The 19,712-nt window shown below is 38.8% G+C and overlaps 2 protein-coding genes across 3 annotated transcripts; both read left to right on the top strand.

Annotated features, from left to right (window-relative positions):
* The first annotated feature begins 834 nt into the window (after nt 1–834).
* Nucleotides 835–6,857, top strand: LOC100691933 (major histocompatibility complex class I-related gene protein). 2 transcript variants are annotated; one of them, XM_019350706.2, is made up of 6 exons: nt 835–991; nt 1,659–1,925; nt 2,251–2,529; nt 2,633–2,923; nt 3,554–3,661; nt 4,376–6,857. In XM_019350706.2, the coding sequence occupies exons 1-6, from the start codon at nt 943–945 to the stop codon at nt 4,423–4,425; spliced, it is 1,044 nt and encodes a 347-aa protein (XP_019206251.1). In that variant the 5' UTR covers nt 835–942; the 3' UTR covers nt 4,426–6,857. The 2 variants fall into 2 exon arrangements, with proteins under 2 accessions (XP_019206251.1, XP_019206250.1); XM_019350705.2 differs by having other exon boundaries at nt 2,621–2,923.
* Nucleotides 6,858–8,209: 1,352 nt separating this feature from the next.
* Nucleotides 8,210–13,961, top strand: LOC100698693 (major histocompatibility complex class I-related gene protein). The gene is made up of 5 exons (XM_003452697.5): nt 8,210–8,374; nt 9,193–9,462; nt 9,982–10,254; nt 12,507–12,809; nt 13,127–13,961. The coding sequence occupies exons 1-5, from the start codon at nt 8,329–8,331 to the stop codon at nt 13,156–13,158; spliced, it is 924 nt and encodes a 307-aa protein (XP_003452745.1). The 5' UTR covers nt 8,210–8,328; the 3' UTR covers nt 13,159–13,961.
* The last annotated feature ends 5,751 nt before the right edge of the window (nt 13,962–19,712 follow it).

Below are 19,712 nucleotides of genomic sequence, written 5' to 3'. Positions count from 1 at the left end.
CACACATTAAAACATAACAGGTTTATAGTAATGAGCGTTCTAACCTCAGGGCGTATAGCAGAGCCCCTTTTATAACATCGCACAAACTGAACAAGACAGTTAGCAGATAATATAGTGAAACATCGTTAGGCCTAGCTGAGCAGTTTTCACAAGCTCAAGCTGACACACACTTGGTTCATCTTAAGGAGGCAAAAGTTATACAAGAATCATACAGTGAGATTCTAAACACATAAAGCTAAATGTGAGGATAAATTAGAATTTTCCATAGCATGCCACATTCGTCTGTAGTTTGTATCCTCAGTTGTCATTGTTGTGTTATTGTTGCATTTTCAAAATCATTAAAATTAACCCATGGTTGACATGAAATTCTCAGTGCATTCTTCTTTTGGGTCACTCAGAGTACACATGTGCAAAGCTTCACCTAAAATTGATGTCATATTTTAATCACACTCAATAAGATAAATGGATAAGGTGTAGCTGTCATTATATTTAAAATTGGGTAATATTCTACATGAAACAGTAAAATGTGACACTTTAAGCATTTTAAATATTTTATGTTCTTCTCTTTTGAATACAATAAAATTTGAAAATTATTGCATTCCGTTTTAAAACAGGGAATAATATACCTTTATCAGGTTTAAGACAGCATTTGTTTTAAATCTGGGTTGCATTTATTCGGCTATTATTATTTCAGATGAGTCAAAATCAAGTTTAAAAAAAAACCTTTATTTTCAAAGTATTACAGCCGATCAAAATAAATTCGTTCTGATACTGTAACATAAAGCTTTCATTTTTAATAAAGCACACGTGTTTTTTAAACTGACTCGTAGGCGGCTCTCTACCGCAGTCTCGACGACGGGATGTGATGTTTCACATCCACTTCAGGACGATACGTCAACGTCACGTCTGCCAAATGGGAGAAGCCTGGGCTAAATTAGAACAATGGGAAGGTTGTTATTGTTGCTTTTCCTCTGTCAGTTTGGGTCATCAGGTAAGATTATGTCCACGTTATTCATATTTTATTTGGTAATTTGATCTCGCTCTGTACTTTCACTGTCTTCAGTTTCACTTTTACAACTGAATGAAAATACGATTTTACTGAGAGGAGACAGACCGCGAACAGTTTTATGTTGTACATTTGCTTTCATAAATCACAGACCATAAATCAACATTTGAAAAAAGAAAAAAGAAAGAAAAACGTAAATATCGACATCAACGGACAGATGTTGACATTGTTTCCACAGAATAGAGTTCAGGCCGACGATGAGAAATATCTGATCTATATATAGATCAGATAAAGAAGGTTTAAATTTAAACGGATCGGTCTCTCTCTCTCTCTCTCGCTCTCTCTCTCTTTCGCTCTGTTTTGGTTAATATATGGCTACAAAGTATTGACTCAGGGGGCTGAATAATTACGCACACCCCACTTTCAGTTATTTATTTGTAAAAAATGTTTGGAATCATGTATGATTTTCGTTCCACTTCTCGCGTGTACACCACTTTGTATTGGTCTTTCACGTGGAATTCCAATAAAATTGATTAATGATTGTGGCTGTAATGTGACAAAATGTGGAAAAGTTCAAGGGGGCAGAATACTTTTGCAAGCCACTGTATATAACTGCAATGCCACCTAATTGAAAGTCTGATTATTGTTACAGTGAAACACTCCTTGAAGTTTTTCTTCTGTCAAACATCTGGAGTCCAGAACATTCCGGAGTTTGTGGTGGTTGGACTTGTTGATGGAGTTCAGAAAAGTTACTATGATAGCAACACAGGGAGACCAGAGCCCAAAACAGAATGGATGAAAAAACTCATGAAGGATGATCCTCAGCACCTGGAGTGGTACACTGCTCGCTCTTTCCATACGCAAGACTTATTCAAACATTACATTGAGAATTTGAGGAAACGTTTCAACCAAACTGAAGGTATGAATTTGTTTCATTTGTTGCAGCAGAATTTATTTTCGTTGTGATTTGGATTAAAATAGAAAACTAAAAGTATTTTAGATTAGGGTATGACATAGAATGTAAAACACGATAATGTGATCTGCTACTTTACGCACACGTGAAGAGAGAAGAAAAGAAAATGAGAACAGTGAATGAAGCAGAGAAAAAATGTGAACCTTCCAAAGTGTCCATTAGTTGATAGACTGTTTTATGTGCCAGTAGCTGTATGTCCCTCTATTTTTGTTTCTGTAATGCTCACATTTCACTGGTTTCCTGCAGTTATTGTCACTGTGTCTTTTTTCAGGTGTTCATATTTTGCAGAGTATGAATGGCTGTGAATGGGATGACGAGACTGGACAGATTAATGCGTTCAATCAGTACGGTTATGATGGAGAAGACTTTTTAACATTCGACCCGCAGAGACTGACATGGATTGCTCTAAAACCAAAGGCTGTCATCACCAAACTGAGATGGGATGGTGAAGAAGATCAATTAAAATGCAATAAAAACTTTTATATCCACGAATGCCCTGAGATTTTGAAGAAGTATATACAGTGTGGGAAGAACTTTTCTCAGACAGCAGGTAGAATTAAAGAATCTGGTGTAGAAAAACAGAAAATGTATAAGGCAATTCAAAGACAATGTAAAACCTTCCTAGCTGTATCTTTTTACAGTCCTTCCCTCAGTGTCTCTCCTCCAGAAGTCGTCCTCCTCTCCAGTCAGCTGCCACGCTACAGGTTTCTATCCTGACAGAGGTTTGATGTTCTGGAGGAAAGATGGAGAAGAGCTCCATGAAGGTGTGGATCCTGGAGAGATCCTCCCCAACAATGATGGGACCTTCCAGTTGAGTGTTGATCTGAAACTTTCATCAGTCACACCTGAAGACTGGGAGAGGTACGACTGTGTGTTTCAGCTCTTTGGTGCGAACGAGTACATCATCACCAAACTGGACAAAACACTGATCAGGACCAACTGGGGTAAGACTGGATCCTGCAATGGTTATGAATCATTTTTACAGAGAAGTTATTTATTTTAAAATCAACCCTTTGCATGTCCTCCTTCACTACATCCATTTTCCTTTTCCTCCTGGCTGACAGCTCCATCTTCAACATCTGTTGTCTAATGTTCTCTGCTGGAGGTTTCTTCCTGTTAAAAGCTGTTTTTAACATATACGATCAATTGAGTGTTATCAAGTCTTGATAATGGTGTAAGGGTTTTACATTAAAATATTAAGTTTCTTGAGATGATGCTGGATAAGCTTAACTTTGTCACACTGATGTTCACCAATCCAATCAAACAATTCTATTATCAATTCATAAAGAATAATTACTAACAAATCAGTAAGATGACTTAAAATGGAACACAAATGGTAGCTGAAGTAAGCCAAAAGTAATGAAATACTATATGCAGTATGGTTTATCTTTAGCGTGCACAAGAAGATTAAGTACACTGGAGTATTAACTGAGTTTTAATGGTTTTCTGTTGTCTCTAGTTTTGTCAGATGTATCAACTATGAGGTCCTTACTGATTCATTCCTCACTTGTTCTTTATAACACAGAGCAAAAATGTGTGGGATTACTAAAGTGTTTCCACATTTTGTTCAACAGGGAAGCCCGCTCACATTACAGCTACAGTGGTTGTTCTAGCGATCATCCTCACTGCAGCTGTTGCAGCTGTTGCAGCTGTGGCGGTTATCGCTTACAAAAGAAAGAAAGGTGAGTGACCTCAGTTGGAGAAACATTATATTTAGTTTTTGAATTTGTGTTTTAGTACATACTGACACATTTAACATTAGTTCCAAACACCTACAGCCTGAAAGAGTAGCGTATACGTGTATATATATATATATATATGAGTTTACGTCTCAGAGCCACAGAGAGATTAATATATGACACCTGACTGATGATGTGAGAAGCATCAGTGTAATAGATAAGTACAGAGCTGCTGATCTTCATAGCTGTGCAGAACACAAATGATTGAAATCTCTACCTGTGAACTAAATTTGAGGAAAAGAGTTTGCTCATGTGGAAGAGCGTAGAACATATTAATGCTGGCATTTAGAATGAAAAGCACACTTAAAAAAAACAAGCTTCGTGTTCCTGTGATGCTTAATGTTTTTAAGGAATAGTGATGAGATTTTGTGTCATGTGACCTTTAGTCATGTGTCTGCCAATCATTTCTCAGTTAAAAACAAAAACTCGTGATTGTTGCAGTAACATTTATTTTCTTGGTACTTTCCCTCATGTTCCACCAAAATCTGCACAGCATGTGATATTTATGCTTCTTGATAATGTGACTTCCCTATTTATATTCCTGCTTGCCTGACTCTTTATTGCATGTTTAGCTAGAAAACTAGTGTATTTACTAACAGAAATCATCAATCACTGTACATTATAGAAAATATCAGCTTTATCTTTGTCTTCTTACAGCTCCTGCCAATGCCTCTGAACAGTCTGAGACACTAAATCCACAAACATGACCGTCCTTCAAGCTGTTCTGCGCTCTGCATGACTTTACTCTGGCTGTTTCACTTCCCCAGTTTAAAGTTTTACATTTTATAAAGAGTAGTTATTAAAATACCCAACAGGTAACATGATACATCTTAAAAAGTTGTTTGTTGTTTATTTTAAAGGCATACACTGCGATAAATGTATGTGCCTCAAATGAAGCTCAAATATTGATATAGAATCATTTCAAAATGGTAAATGGTAAATGGCCTGCATTTGTATAGCGCTTTACTCAGTCCCTAAGGACCCCAAAGCGCTTTACACATTCAGTCATTCACCCATTCACACACTGGCAATGGCAAGCTACATTGTAGCCACAGCTGCCCTGGGGCGCACTGACAGAGGCGAGGCTGCCGGACACCGGCGCCACCGGGCCCTCTGACCAAAAAATATAATTTATCTTGGTTCATTTAAAGTTAGGGGTGTGACCTCTTCTGGATGTTTATATGTTTACTTTTTGTGTAGTTAACAGTCAAATATTTGTCACCCTTTATTAAATCTAATGTATAATAATTAATGCATTTCATAAATAATCTTTTCATGTAATGAATTTGACATTTACATTCAGTTAGAGAATTTATATGTTATGTCTGATCATTGGTCATCCTGCACGGGACAGCTGGCTCATAGATCACTCTGGCTCTGCTTCGGCATAAAGCCCAGTTCACCCTTAACTTTTTATAATTATTTGAACATTTAATTTCTTCTAAACAAGGAGACATTTTCTCCTTTAATTTTTCAAATGTATCTATTCAAAAATATTCTGTGTTTATGTGCAAAACGTTTTATCTATAAAACATTAACATGTTCGAGCTACATGTTAGTGTCATGGTCCTGAGTCTGTGACTCTGTGGTTTTGGTTATTATTATGTGCTTAAGGTTAATTCTTGTTTTCATGTTCTTTGGGGTTGTGTTCTGGTTATATTTTGAGCTGCTTCTGTTCTGTGTTTCTGCCTGCCCTGCTCCCATGTCTCTGTGTTTCCCCTGAGTCTGTGTCTGTGTTCAGTCTGTGCGTTTCCTGTTTTACTTTGAAGGTCAGTGTCTCAGATTAATGTATTCTGTTTTGCTTCCCTCGGTCTTGTCAGGTTTGATTGCTCCCAGCCCTGCTTCTCTTGTGTGTCTCATTTCCTTGTTACTGCCTTTGAATTTAAGCCTCGTGTTCTCCGTGCTTAGTCGTCAATGTCTCATCCCTGGAGCTGTGTGTGTTTCACTGTGTTTCCTTGTGTCTCGGTTTATCATTCCCAGTCTAGTGTTGTATTCTGTAACATCGTTAAGCCTGCAATAAAGCAGTGATCTTTGAGTTTTGCGTTTGCACACAGCCAGTTCATGACAGTTAGAGGTATTTAATGTATTTGATGAATAATTCAGTGGACAAACATATTTGCTTTTTAACCCAGTTTTTCCTTTATTTTTCCTTTTTTTTGTAAACTTCATATACATAAAATTTATGAAACAATCCAAAAAACAACATTTTCGATATTTCTAATATAAACTATGACTACAGTTTTCTTAGAACAACAGCCTTATTACCTTTAACACTCAGTATTATGTTTTATATACTTTCCAGGACCTTTTTCTCCTTTTTTTGAGGCAAACCTAGAAACCAGGAACTAAATATAATACAAACAGGAATCCATAATTCAAAGAGTATAACTTAAACCAAAAACACTGGGTCACCAGACCCAGTGCTGTGACACTCTCCTAGAATTCTTGCTTTTGCTTGTGAGCTATTTGAGCACCTCAATCCTGTCATAGTCATATGAATATAAGGAAGTATGCATTAGTGAGAGTTTAGCCAGAATGAATAAGAGACAACCTGTCACGGTCCTGTGTCGATGACCCGGTGTTTTGTTTGTTATTATTATTGTTTATTTATTTATTTATTATTGTCTGATTTCTTTGCTGTAAATTACTTGTGTTCTGGTTTGATGTTTGATTTTCATCATTGTTAGGACTTTTAGTGTTTAGGTTTCTTTCTCTGTATTTCTAGTGCTCTAGTTCTTTGTTCTGTGATTTCTAGTTCTTAGATTTTGTCCATATGTCCCTTTTAGTTCAGTGTCAAGTCTACATCTTTGTGAATTGTCTCTTGTTTCCTGTTTTATTTTGATAGTCCCAGTCCTATGTGCAGTGAGTCTAGTTTGCTTCTCCTTGTTTCCCTGATTACTCCACTGTGCATTTAAGCCCTGTGTTTGCCTTTGTCCTTTGTTGCATCATTAATGTTGGTTCCCCCTCATACTGTGTGTTTTCCACTGTTTCCCTGTGAGCATTACTTCCATTAGATTTATCCCAGTTTAGTTTTGGTGGTGTCACACAGTTATTTTAACTGTGTGTAGCTGTTTTGAATGGTCGTGTGTGGTGTTTTTGTATTACTTCCAAGCCTGCAATAAAGCAGTATTTAAGTTGACGTTCTGCCTTTGAGTCCAGTGTTTGGGTCCTTTTCCTGCAACACACAGCTGTTCCATGACACAACCAAATGATAAAACAATGATAAATAATTTCTATTATTGTGGCACATGATTTTTTTTCCATCTTAAAGAGTTGAAAGTGAATTGTATAGTTATTTTTAATAAAAAAAAAACTAAAAATGGTCAAACAGGGTCAAATGAGAAAATTGAAATATACATCTTGGTAGATAATAATAATAATAATAATAATAATAATAATAATAATAATAATAATGGATTGCATTTTTATATAGCGCTTTTTGGGGCCCTCAAAGCGCTTTACAATTCCACTATTCATTCACCCTCACATTCACACACTGGTGGAGGCAGCTACAGTTGTAGCCACAGCTGCCCTGGGCCAGACTGACAGATGACTTTCATTTCACAAATGAAAAGAAAAAGTTTATCTTTCATTTGATGGCTTACGTCTGTGAGTCCTTCCAGGACCTTAAGGTTTTCAGTTCAGTTGCATGAGCCTTGTATGGCAGGTTTTTGCCACAGCATTAAAATTTTCACATCTGTCAATAATCACTACATCTGTAAAAATGTAAGACGACAGTATACTATAAACATGACACAGACTAACAGAGCGTGTAATGACTACATACCATACTATAATCCTATGAGGACTAAAGCTTCACTAACAACACATCACACCTATTGAAAGAGGTGGAAAGAATGGTCTCAGTGTGAGCTGGATAATAGAAGATTACAGAAAGACCTGTATAAGTGTATCAGTAAATTTATGCCATATGTACTTTGAATTCAGGTGATTGGCCACAGGAATAATGTGTAATTTTCAATTATTCAGTTTTCTTTTATTATTAATCCTGTCTGGACTCCATAAAAACTCTCTTGTAGTGTTGCTAGTTACAGATTCTTCATATAACACCAGCAGCTAAAGTCCTGCAAACTCTATACCTTCTGTTACTTTCTGCATCTGCGCGGCTGAGGGGAGCCGAGTATCCATCATTTGACTCCACTGCTGTTCAGAGCCTTTCGGTTCTTTTAGTCCCAACAAGCTTTCTGTCATCTTTCTGTCACTTGCTCAGAGATTTGTCCTTATCCATGCCTGCTTGGGGCTTTTTATTTCAGCATAGAGCATTGATAAAAAGTTGGTTGTAAAATGACACGCCATCTCTACACAGTGAAAAGTCTGTGGGAACTAAAAACAAAGACAGCGTAAAGACGACGTGATATAAGTGAAAATAATCTCCCTTTTGCGTTTCTTCTGCCAGCTGTAGGTGGGCTCATTTTGGAAACTGTGGGCCGTATCTGAGAGTAAGATCAAATATAATTGTTTAAATAGGAGAACTTATTTCATCAGAGAGTTGATCTGGTGGGTGACGGTTTGAATTTCGCACAGTTTCAAGTCAAGTCCATCATATGTTCAAGGTCTGAAAATCCTGGAGCTTTAACAATACAGAAAGGATGAAGTTATTTGTGTTTCTTCTCTTCTGCCCTGCTGTATTTGCAGGTAAGAAAAACCATTTAATCAAATCAAATATTTGTTTTGCTTTTGTAGGTAGTTCATAGACTCAGTATCAATGCTCATTTAATCATTTTATGAGGATATAAAACAGGACAAATATATATTTTATCATGTGTATGAATTTTACTGGTGTCACAACTCTTTTTCATTACTATCATAAATGATACAGATGAGAAGGTTTGGTGTAAACAGTGTGAACAGTCAGGTTTTCTTATATAAAAGGTTCAAATCAGATTTATCTCATTAAAGTAGTTTTTTAAAGATTTAAGCTGATTATTATCAATATTTTTGTCATTCAAAAAAGGGAAAACTTTTATTTTCTTTACTCACACAGGTTTATTATTTACCTATCAGTTAGTCAGAGTCCAGTGGAACCAAATATGCTGTAGAGGTGGTTTCACTCAGCAGCCAATCACAGTGACATGCCCTCTGATCCCAACAGTCTGTGATATTTGATTGTGAATGTAAATAAATTGTTTGTATATTTGCACTTATGTCTTATTTTGAAAAAAGCCTATTTAATACTCCAGTTAACTAATAACTTCATCCACATCTTTGTCAAAATATAAATAACGTTAAGATTTTCTTCACACACACACACACACACACACACACACACACACACACACACACACACACACGCACACACAAACACACGCACGCACACACCTACTCACGTCACTTTTACTGATTCTCATACGAGAATGTGTTCACCAATTCATACTGAATGCATCATGTTTCACATTATATTTGTATGTTTTATTGACTTATATACTAACAATAGAAACATTGTTCGCCCACAGAGAGACACTCACTGAAGTATTTCATCACTGCATCTTCTGGAAACCCAAACATCTCAGAGTTTATGGGTGTTGGGATGGTTGATGGCGTCGAGGCGGGTTACTGTGACCTCAGAAACAGGATATTGGAAATAAAACAGGACTGGGCGAAGAAAATAGTAGACAAAGACCCTCGGCAGTTACAGTATTACACTCATGTGTGCTTTGAGAATCTGCCACCCTTCTTCACAGATACAATATCCACTGTGAAGCAGGATTTCAGCCAAACTGGAGGTGTGATATTTTATGTTATTCCTTACATCAGTCAGGACAAATTATACAAATTCCTACACAAAAGTGATTTAAGTAAATTAATTTTATTATTAATTAAAGATCTTAAGTCTTAAAAATTTACTTCTCCACTGAATCCAGGAATCATCAAACCTTGTAGATGTGAACATACTTAAAAAAATGTGATAAAACAATCAATTATAATCATTGTTGTTTGTCCTGCCCTTAACAATTGTATCTTAACAGTTGTTCTGATTCTTATAATTTGTCATCTAGATGTCTACTCCTGGGCTAAATTAGTTTCTGTCTCTTGTCCTTCCTCTCTCATTTTTGAGTTATCACATCAAGTTAATTTGTACATGTTACAGCATTTCAGCAAGCTTCTATTAGTCATGCTAATAAAACGTTGACAGATCAGCTCAGATCTGAGCATAGCTCAAACCCTGAAGAATAGCAGTGATTCACCAAATGAATAATATTAACAAGTTCATTTTAGTGTGTGTTTTCTTTCTCTTTCTTCAGGTGTCCACTTTTTACAGAGGATAGATGGCTGTGAATGGGATGAAACCACTGGCAAGGTGACCGGATTGACACGTTTTGGGTATGATGGAGAGGACTTTATTGAGCTTGATCTAAAGACACTGACATGGATCGCACTGAAACCAGAGGCTGTCAATACCAAAAGAAGATGGGAGAGAGATGAACTGAGAAACACTCAAAACTTTCTCACTGTGGTTTGTCCAACTTGGCTGAAGACAGTTTGGAACACTTCAAGAAGTTCCCTGCAGCGAAAAGGTCGAATTACATGACCCAAACAATTTTCATGGATGCAGTAGTCTGCAGTATTTTTATATTATATGCAGTAGTTTATGTTAAAATATATGTATAAAAAATAGTTCTCTGAAAAAATGTATAGGTTGACTATTACATCCTCAGCCTAGACTTAACAGGATTGTAATTTTCCATTCTTTCCAATCCCAAGATTCCTGAACAAAGTTTAAACAACAGTTCTCAAACCTATACTAACAACCAAAAAGCAGGAGGAAAAGGATTTCAACACAAAGAGCTTCTCATTCCCTTTAGTTTCTAGATTCTGATCATGCTGCTTACACAAACATTTAATTCAACGTTTACAATATTTGCTGGCTCACTTTGCCTCCCAAAGAGAGATGGAGAGGTAAAAATTAAAAGTAGCAGTAATGAGTAAAGCACAAAGGACATGGAGAGCACCAGAAGGTCACACAGAAGGTGCAACAGTGTCAAACCTGTGAGGCTCAGAGAGAAGACTATATCCACACCGTGTGGAGTGAACTCAGGTGAAACCAGTGAGGGTGTGGCAGACAATCACACAGGAGGGAAACTAGACACAGGTGCAGACAATCAGGGAATCAGAGGTGGGAAGTAAAGCCACAGGAGACAGGCAACCCTACTTTTCACGTTTCCAGACTGCAACTGGTTGACTCGACCGACTCCTCCCGTTGTGTCTTACTCCCAATAGAGATCTCAGGGGAGCAGAAGCAGCAAGCATTTATCAATATGAAAAATCCTTCACTCAAAGCCTCATTTTGATTTGATAACAGTTGAATATAACATGTGGAACAACTGTATCATAAACAGTTTTATTATAGCACAACCTCAGCTCTATTTCACCATCTCATGTGTAACAGAGCTCAGGCCATTTTCACAACTTGACAGTGTGAAAAATGATCATACTGGAGAGGAGTGATGCACAGGTGGGGGCGACATCCAGACTGAGAGAAATTTGCCCGAGTGTTTGGAATTTTTTGCTGAGGACTGTTACACTGGTTTATATCAATCTGAACAGATTAATTGATGCTTATTTTGGATTGCAGACTTTGGACATGGAAGCTGGAAAGTGGAGTCAGTGTGGGAGGGTTGGGCAGCAGCCTGTATAGGTCTGATTTTCTAACAGTGCTGATTAACACTGACTAACATGACAGCAGGGAAGGAGGTGGATAGCTTTAACAGCAGGGAGTTGAGCGATGAGGAGGTATATGGGAGCAATACAGAGGTAAATGAGCAGCAGGAGGTGGTGAGAGGAGGTGGATACTGGATGGCTAATGACAGAAAGAGAAAGAAGGAGCAGGAGGCTAGGCTGGAAGGTAGAGACAGTAAGAGTTGGGAGGATGTGGTGAAGAAGTCCAAGCTGGAATCCCTTCATCTTGTAGTGGGCTTCCAGGGTAATGGACAAAAACAACCAGAGCCCAGGTTTGTCTGATAAAGTATGCCAGAGTGTTATGGGATGGCAACCGGCTGATTGGCTGTATCTCAAACATCCAAGTGGAAAAGGCAACAAAGCTTGCGAGTGTAGGAAAAGTCAAAGTATAAAGAAGTGTGAAAGTTGGAGTGCAGAGAGTGAGTGGGAGTAAGGAGATGATAACAGGAGTCCCCTTTAGCGTTAACACAGCAGAAATAGTCTAAGCTTGCATAACTGTGGAGAACAAAAAGAATAATAAGAGGGTCAGAGAAAGGTGTAGGTGGAACTTAATGTTAAGGATGCAACATAAAAACTGTATTTAGTGTTTATAAAGTATAAATGTGAGGGAATGTCTCAAGACCTATAAAGTGGTTGAGTTTTGGCACATTGCCGAAGCAAGTGGAGGCAAGAGAAGGTCTTCAGGATGTGGAAATCATGAATGGAAAATGTGGGGCTGGTGTCAAACTAAAATGCTTGAACTGCGGAGGGGAAGGTAGTGCTGCCTACTGAGGATGTGAGACGATGAAGCAAGAGGACGATTTCCCACACTGGACAACCTTAAACCCATTTCTTTTGTTTTGGTACCTCCCACCAGAGGTACAAGTGGAGCTGTGGAGCCAGCAGGTGTTTAACAAAATAACACATTTCTGTTTCGTAGCCTTATGTTAAAGTAATGTCAGTTAAATATGACGTGTGGCAATACTGCAAATTGCGTTTTTCCTTGACTGTTCACATTTCCTTTCTTAACCTGTTTTTCTTTCTCAACTTTCTCTGCTACTTTCATCCACGTTCACTCACTCTACACAACTTCTATCTTCCTCCTCTCCAGTTCTTCCGTCAGTGTCTCTCCTCCAGAAGACTCCCTCCTCTTCAATCAGCTGCCAAGCTACAGGTTTCTATCCTGGCAGAGCCGTGATGTTCTGGAGGAAAGATGGAGAGGAGATCCATGAAGATGTTTATCTTGGAGAAATCCTCCCCAACAATGATGAGACCTTCCAGATGAGTGCTGACCTGAGCGTATTATCAGTCACACCTGAAGACTGGGGAAGGTACGACTGTGTGTTTCAGCTCTCTGGTGGTGAGGACATCATCACCAATCTGAATGAAAGCGTTATCAGGACCAACTGGAAAGGTGAGAAAAACATATTTGAGTAATTTAGTTCGTTGATACTGTGGATTGTCTAAAATATGAGGCTTGAATCTTTCATCCTGGTGTCTTTTTTCATTATTATTATTATTATTACTTTGGGAATAACTGATGGAGATCCAAGCTAGGGCTGGAAAATATGTACATTCTTTGAGGCTGTTAATGCTGTTAATATTCTTAAGATTAAGAAAAAAACATATTTTTTAGTCTGTGAATTAAAAAGTTTTAATAATGTTTCACACGAAAGCCATTCCACGATCAGTGGACTAACTGAAATTGTTTTATTTTTTTAAACCCTCCAGCTCCTGTCAGTGTCACTGAACTCTCTGTGTGACTGAATCAACATCACGTAGACAAACACAGCACCCTGCAACCGAGGATACACACCTCCAGTTAGACAAGTTTAGGGAACCGAAGATTCATGGTTATTTTATTAGTGATTTTTCTAAATAACAGTTCTTAAATTTCTAGTAATTTTTAATACCATCATATGATCATTCAGTTGTTACTGAAAGAGACAAGTCAGAATCTGTAATATCCATTTCAGTCAAATTAATCTATTTCATCCATATTAACAACTTTTAGTAGTTTTCAGTTTGAGTTTTAGAGCTCAGAAACACCGAACTGTCCTGTGTGTCTCCAACACTGCCTGCTGGCCTGTGTGGGTATTAAAAAGTCGCTCTACATTTATCATGTTCTCAAGTGTCAAACCAGAGCCTGACCCACTGCTTTCAGCTGGATCAGCTGGCCAAAGGTTTTTGGCAGTGTCATGCAACTCTTTGCTTAAAGTTGTTTTATTTTCCAATAAAATGAATTTATGATTTTTTCCCCAATGTTATGAGTGTATATCTGTGTCATGAGTGTGTATCTCAATAATGATATGCAGATGAGATGCAATTATGCCCCTTCTGGCTGCCTTGATAATTATTTTATTCAACTTAATGTCAAATATGACAGCCTCGCAATCGTTTTCAAAATTTAGTGATAATCATCAGCCAGAAAACTCAAAGCATAAAAATGTGACAGAAATCAGGGATTTTTGGGGGGATACTGACCTCTGTTTTGTTGCTCACATAAAAATGGTGTTCAGTCATGTTTCATTCAAATACAAATAAATAAAAATGATAAATCTCTTAACTACTGTATTTGCTTTCTTTATTGACTTTTTTTAAAGCTCTATTAAAATGGTCTTAGAAGCATTAAGGGCTAAACTGCAAATACACAACCTTATTAATCTTTGTTTAATTTTCTAAAAAAGAAAAAAGACAGACAGATGTTTATCATTGTAGAGAAATGAACGCTCATAATATATTTTTAAGAAAATAAACATCTCAAGTAAAAATAATTTTGTAGGACAGGTCAAATGTTGTTGTTAGGCCTTAAATCCACATATCAGACACTGATCAACAAACGTGTTTTATGTTGTGTGAGATTTTTATTATTATTATTTTTTTTTTTAAAGCTTTTTTTCTCTATTAGAACAAAACAAATATTTGGACATTGTGTGGTTTTTTTTGGGGGGGGGTTGCAATAAGTGCATATGTGATAATTCCTTTATAAATGCACAGGACAAAATCTCACATGCATGGTTAAATGTCCTCAGCACTGCTGTAGGTGAAGCCGATCATACACATGTAATTAAGCTCTTTCCCAGAAGGCGTCACTGCTGAGCTTTCTGACAGCGGAGGCATTGATTAAAGCTCAACCGGAAAATGACACTTTGTACACACTGTACAAATGCTTACGGCAATTTTACAGCCTTTTCACTTTTCTGTTTACTGCGTGTAGTTTATAATGAGCCCATTAAAGCTGTCTGGTCTGCTGATCCAAGACCTCTTTGAGGTGCTTACCTCGAACATGCTTTTGGACCAGAGTCTTTCTGACTCAGACTGATGGCCAAACTTTTTACAGACTTCAGAGGAAACCAACAGCTTTTTCAGTGAGGTTAGAGATGCTGTGTGTCATATAGTGCTTGAGCTCAGGTGGTTGTTAAGACCCAGAAACATCATCTGTTTGGGAAAATATGACATGACAGTTCTCTCTGCATGTTGTTCTGAATGTTCTGAACTTCTCTGTTTCCCTGTCACAAACTGACGTGGCGAGCATAAAAGTGGACTGACTGAGGCAGACTTCCTCAGAGATATAGACGGACAGAGGTTCACCAATCACTCAAAAACTCTTTTTTATAAATTCTACAGAACAATTTCAAAATTCTGTTTGTTAAAATTGTGAAGGTTTGAATATCTCATCAACTAAAGAGATCACATGGAAGAACTGAACATGATTTATTGTGATAGAGAAATTAATGTATTTAGCAAATAGACTGAGATGAACCATCATGCCAGAAGTGAATCGCAGTGGTGAGAGGATTTAGGACAGGATGGCCCCTGGAATCTAGGAGCTGTTGGTGGTAAAGATGAAAACTGAGGCTTGGATGGAGTTCAATGATTTGTAATGATATAATTCTTAATCCAAAAACAATTCACCACGTAGTCTGTAGACTGCCCCCATCTGGCAACACAGCTCACTGCAGGCAGACGGGCAGTCCCTGGATTGGATCAGACTACAAATGCGTCACGCGCTCTGAACCATAAATTCCACTGTAGATGAAGCAGCACTAAGTGATGGAGCAGTGAACTCTTGCCAATGAGCCAACACACACCTTGTGCTCAATATGTAGCCACTCCCACTACCCTCATGGTGCATATGGATCAGCAATACATCGCTGTGCTGCACTGAATGGAATATGATTTAATGCCCAAGTTTCTCTGTAAAGTAGAAACTGAGAGCACTGCCCAGTCTGTGCATTAGACCTTATCAGCTTCAGCTCACTGATCTCCAACACCCTCTTCTCCAAACAATAAACTGCTCTACAAATTCTAACATTGCATGTTTCAGTGGAGCCAGCCAATGATAAAGAACCTCTTACTCTTCAAGGGTACAAAGGTCTTTGTTTTTTTCAACATGAAATTATTGCTGCAGCTAGAGGTCCATGGTGTAAATGAGGCCTAATACATTAAATGTTTCATGTACTTTTTAAGTTGTTGAACCTTTTAAAGCCTGAACCATGAAATAATTGCCAAGAACTTCTGTTTTCCTTTAGATGGACCATTTAATGAACCGTTTGACAATTTATTTTAAGTAATTAAATTTTTCATTTCCATATCTGACTTATTTGTATCGTATTTGCTATATCTGGCTTTATTTATTATTACTTTTTTAAAAATTGCCTAAAAATGTATCATTGTCAAGGTGATTAAAAATACAGGTAAGGCTCACACGCGGGGCTCCAAGTGAATACAGTGCATTTAATTAAACACTTAAATTTTTGTGAAATATCTAAGGTTTTCATTACGTGTCCAAGGCATTCAACTATTTCACGCTTTCCAGCAGCAGAGAGATCATTTTTCCTTCCTATATTGCTTGAAAATGGTGGTCTGCTTAATAATGTGGAACATCCTTCTTTAGTAGTTTTTCCTTTAATTGGGCTCACCTGTCAAACTAATGATCATAGGTGTCCGAGATTGATTTCAGCCATCCAAAGAGCCCAGAGAGACAATTCCATCCATGGGTTTAATTGAAAAACAACTTATTTAATCTTTATGACACTTAAACACAATTTGCATAATAATTTGGAACGCGGTGTACAAGGAAAGACTCACAATAAATCAAAACACCAATAAGAGCTTCACTAACCACAAACCAGCAATTATGATTTACTGCTGTGTCCTTATGAAATGAGCTCATGCGCGCAGGTGTGCTATTACCACCAGGTGTGTGAGCCAGAAGGGGGGAAACTGCCCTGGTCCCAACAATACATATAAACAAGCGCAACTACACACACACACACACACACACACACACACAAAGGGAAAAGGGGAAAATTGTGATGCAAACCAAAACACAACAAAATGGGAGATCACAAGGACTTGGGGGACCATTGTAATTGTGCAATTTATTGATGATGCAGAAGTCTCAAAAACTCAGAAAAAACTGTGTGTATGTAATATGAGACACTAGTTGTTAAGGAGTTAAAGAGTAACTGACACACCCCTAACCTGAGGGAGCTGAAGAGATCCTGAAAAGAAGAATGGGAAAAAATGCCCCAAAATAGGTGTGCCAAGCTTTTTTGGAATGATGAAGATGAGGTTCCGGGCCATCTTCCTCCAAGCGCTGGAGGTGCACCACACCTTTGTGCCACATGTAAGTTAGTAGGATGCCTATTGTTTCAATAATAATCATCATGGTATAATGAGGAATACAGTGTATGTTCATGTATTAAGACGTTATTTACAACACAAACATCTGTTTCAGGTCATAACAGCATGTGCCATCCTGCACAACATCTGTCTCGGTGTTGGGGATGTTGTGGCCCCAGAGGATGAGCCTGAGGATGACGTGCAAGATGAGGGGGAGGCTGGTTTGGAGGCAGGCAGTGGTGCTCTCTGGCAGAATCGGCTATCTGCTGAGGTGTCTGCCCTGGAGGAGGTACCCTTGGACCACGATTATTGTTAGCAGGCAGGTATGCTGTTTGTAGTGCATTGTTAGAATACTAGAATATTACGTGTGACATCCGTATTAACAGGATTGTGTGCACCACTTTGTCCTTGCATCTTTCTGCAAACATTTGAGCGACATGGCAGGTGTCAGTTACACCAGCCCTGCAAACCCAAGTGATGAGATGATGCGGTGGACAGTGGAAACGAGCACCCCTGAATAACTCCTGGCCACCAAGCTGGAAGATGCTCCACTCAGTAGCTGGAAACACAAACCAAGGGTCTTACTTGTGGCACCTCATTCCTGGTCCAGCAGATTGAGCAGTACTGCCTGAGACTTCCTGCTCAGCCATATAACAGGCCTAGTTAACAGTGCCTGTGCATACTGGGACATTCAGGTTGATCCTGGACTTCAGTGATGAGTCCTGGTGAGTGATTGTCATGTTGTGTTTGGGTTTTTTGTGTCATTTGTGTTGCACTGATGGTATTCCCTCAGTTCACACACTGTCCTAATGCAGTTACACATAAATTGTGATGTTGTGTGTAGTATGACTTACTGCTTCAAATTCAGTTGGAGTATAACAAAAGATTTTTATTCACAGGACTTTGTACATTCTGTTCATTTTTCACATTGTTTGTTCAACAATTCAAATAACAAGTGCGACTTGTATTAACAGAACTTCAATTATTTCGTCCACATTTTACATATCCTGCACAAGCATAAATATGAAAACTATAAGTGTTTGTACAATGGGTCCTATTCACACTACCTTACTCATTTTTTTTTCCCACAACCTTCTCCAGTAGACATATGAGCCTGTCCATTCGCTCGGCACGTCTTTCTTCAATCTCCCTCTGTAGCCTCATGTCCTCTTTGATCAATTCCAGGACTTCATCCTCCCTGTCCCTCTTCCTCTTTTCTGGTCTTGCCCTCAGCTGGGCCTCATCCTCCTGCCGTTCCACATCCTGCCCTTGGGTGTCCACTGCTGTACTGGGCCCTGGAGTGTCCTCCTGGATGGAGGCAATTAGGACTGGAGGCCTGGTAGAAGGCCTCTGTCCTAACACCTCATCCATTGGGACAAACCAGGGCCAAGTGGCAGCAGTGATATTCCCACTCACCCCCTCACCTGATGCGGGATACTTGCAATCCTACAGGCAGAGGGAATCAAAGTGGCAGTTCACCACAACAGCAACAGTACAGGTTTACATGACTAGGTTCAAATAATTCATATTCCCATGGTACTGTACATACTTTGTATTTTTTCTTTAGGTTGTCCCATTTTTTTTCCGCCTGCAACGGGGTGATTTGCCCCGCCAGGCCCATCTGCTCCAGGATTGCCCTGATAGACGGAATATGAGAGGACATGTCAATGATGTTAATCCCTGAACAGGATCCACAGCAAAATGTGCCAACTTCGAACTACAAGAAAGGACAGGCACTCTCCATTATGCCCAACAGATTTATGCATGCATACTGTTGCTATACCTCCAACCTGCAGCGGCTGAGTTCTTGGCACCGGTGAACAGGTGTTCATTTTCACCCCGGAGTCTGATGAGCTCAGCCGTCTGCTCCTTACTCCCTGGAATATGACAGGACATTGGAGTACATTCTCTACCATCTTACACTTCTGTTTCATCTTTTTTCTGTTTGACGTATTGTATAATACGTTTGCACATTCAGCTGTGTGCAGACTCCCAACTTAAATCTCAGCCAAACCGATTTTCTCAGGAACAAATACAACACTGACATAAGCCAAACAATAACATTTGTAAGTTATTTGGGTGACTTATGTGACATGTTTAACCTGAGTGGCGACAACGCGGCGGTGTTGTAACGGACTACGCTGTTCTCGCCGGCTGGATGAGTTATCGGTAACAGATGTCTCCGAGAACGTCAGAGCACTTGCACTGCAGATATGTGATGTGTTGCCACATTGCGCAGATATTTGGAGTTTACACGGCTACATTTTTGTCTGTTGTTGTCTTAACAGTTTTTTTGGTGACCCTCACAAGGTAATATTAAAACTGACCAGTTACAAATCAGCGGGACTGTGTATTTCCAGTCACCTACGTGTGACGACTGTGGATGAATTCACTGTGACATGTACAATTACACTGTCATTATCTTTTCCATGTTGACATTTGTGTCAGTACTTCCGAAGTAACATACATTTATGGATGTGAGTGCCCTCCGCCGCTGTTTCTGCCACGTCTGTACTTGCTGCCATCATTACAAACTGAATTGGCCGGGGTGCGCTATGCATTCTGGGATATGTTGGGCCACGAAGGATACACAGACCCATCCTTAAAATTCAGGGAAATGAAGGACGCATTTGAAGGCTGCATTTCGAGCAGCCTTTGGATTGGGACAGCCTTTGTCACGTCGCTGTGA

The sequence above is a fragment of the Oreochromis niloticus genome, linkage group LG22, assembly GCF_001858045.2.
Source record: "Oreochromis niloticus isolate F11D_XX linkage group LG22, O_niloticus_UMD_NMBU, whole genome shotgun sequence".
In the NCBI taxonomy this organism is placed as follows: Eukaryota; Metazoa; Chordata; class Actinopteri; order Cichliformes; family Cichlidae; genus Oreochromis; species Oreochromis niloticus.
The sequence above is the reverse complement of the archived record's forward strand: the minus strand, read 5'-3'. Positions and strand labels throughout refer to the sequence as shown.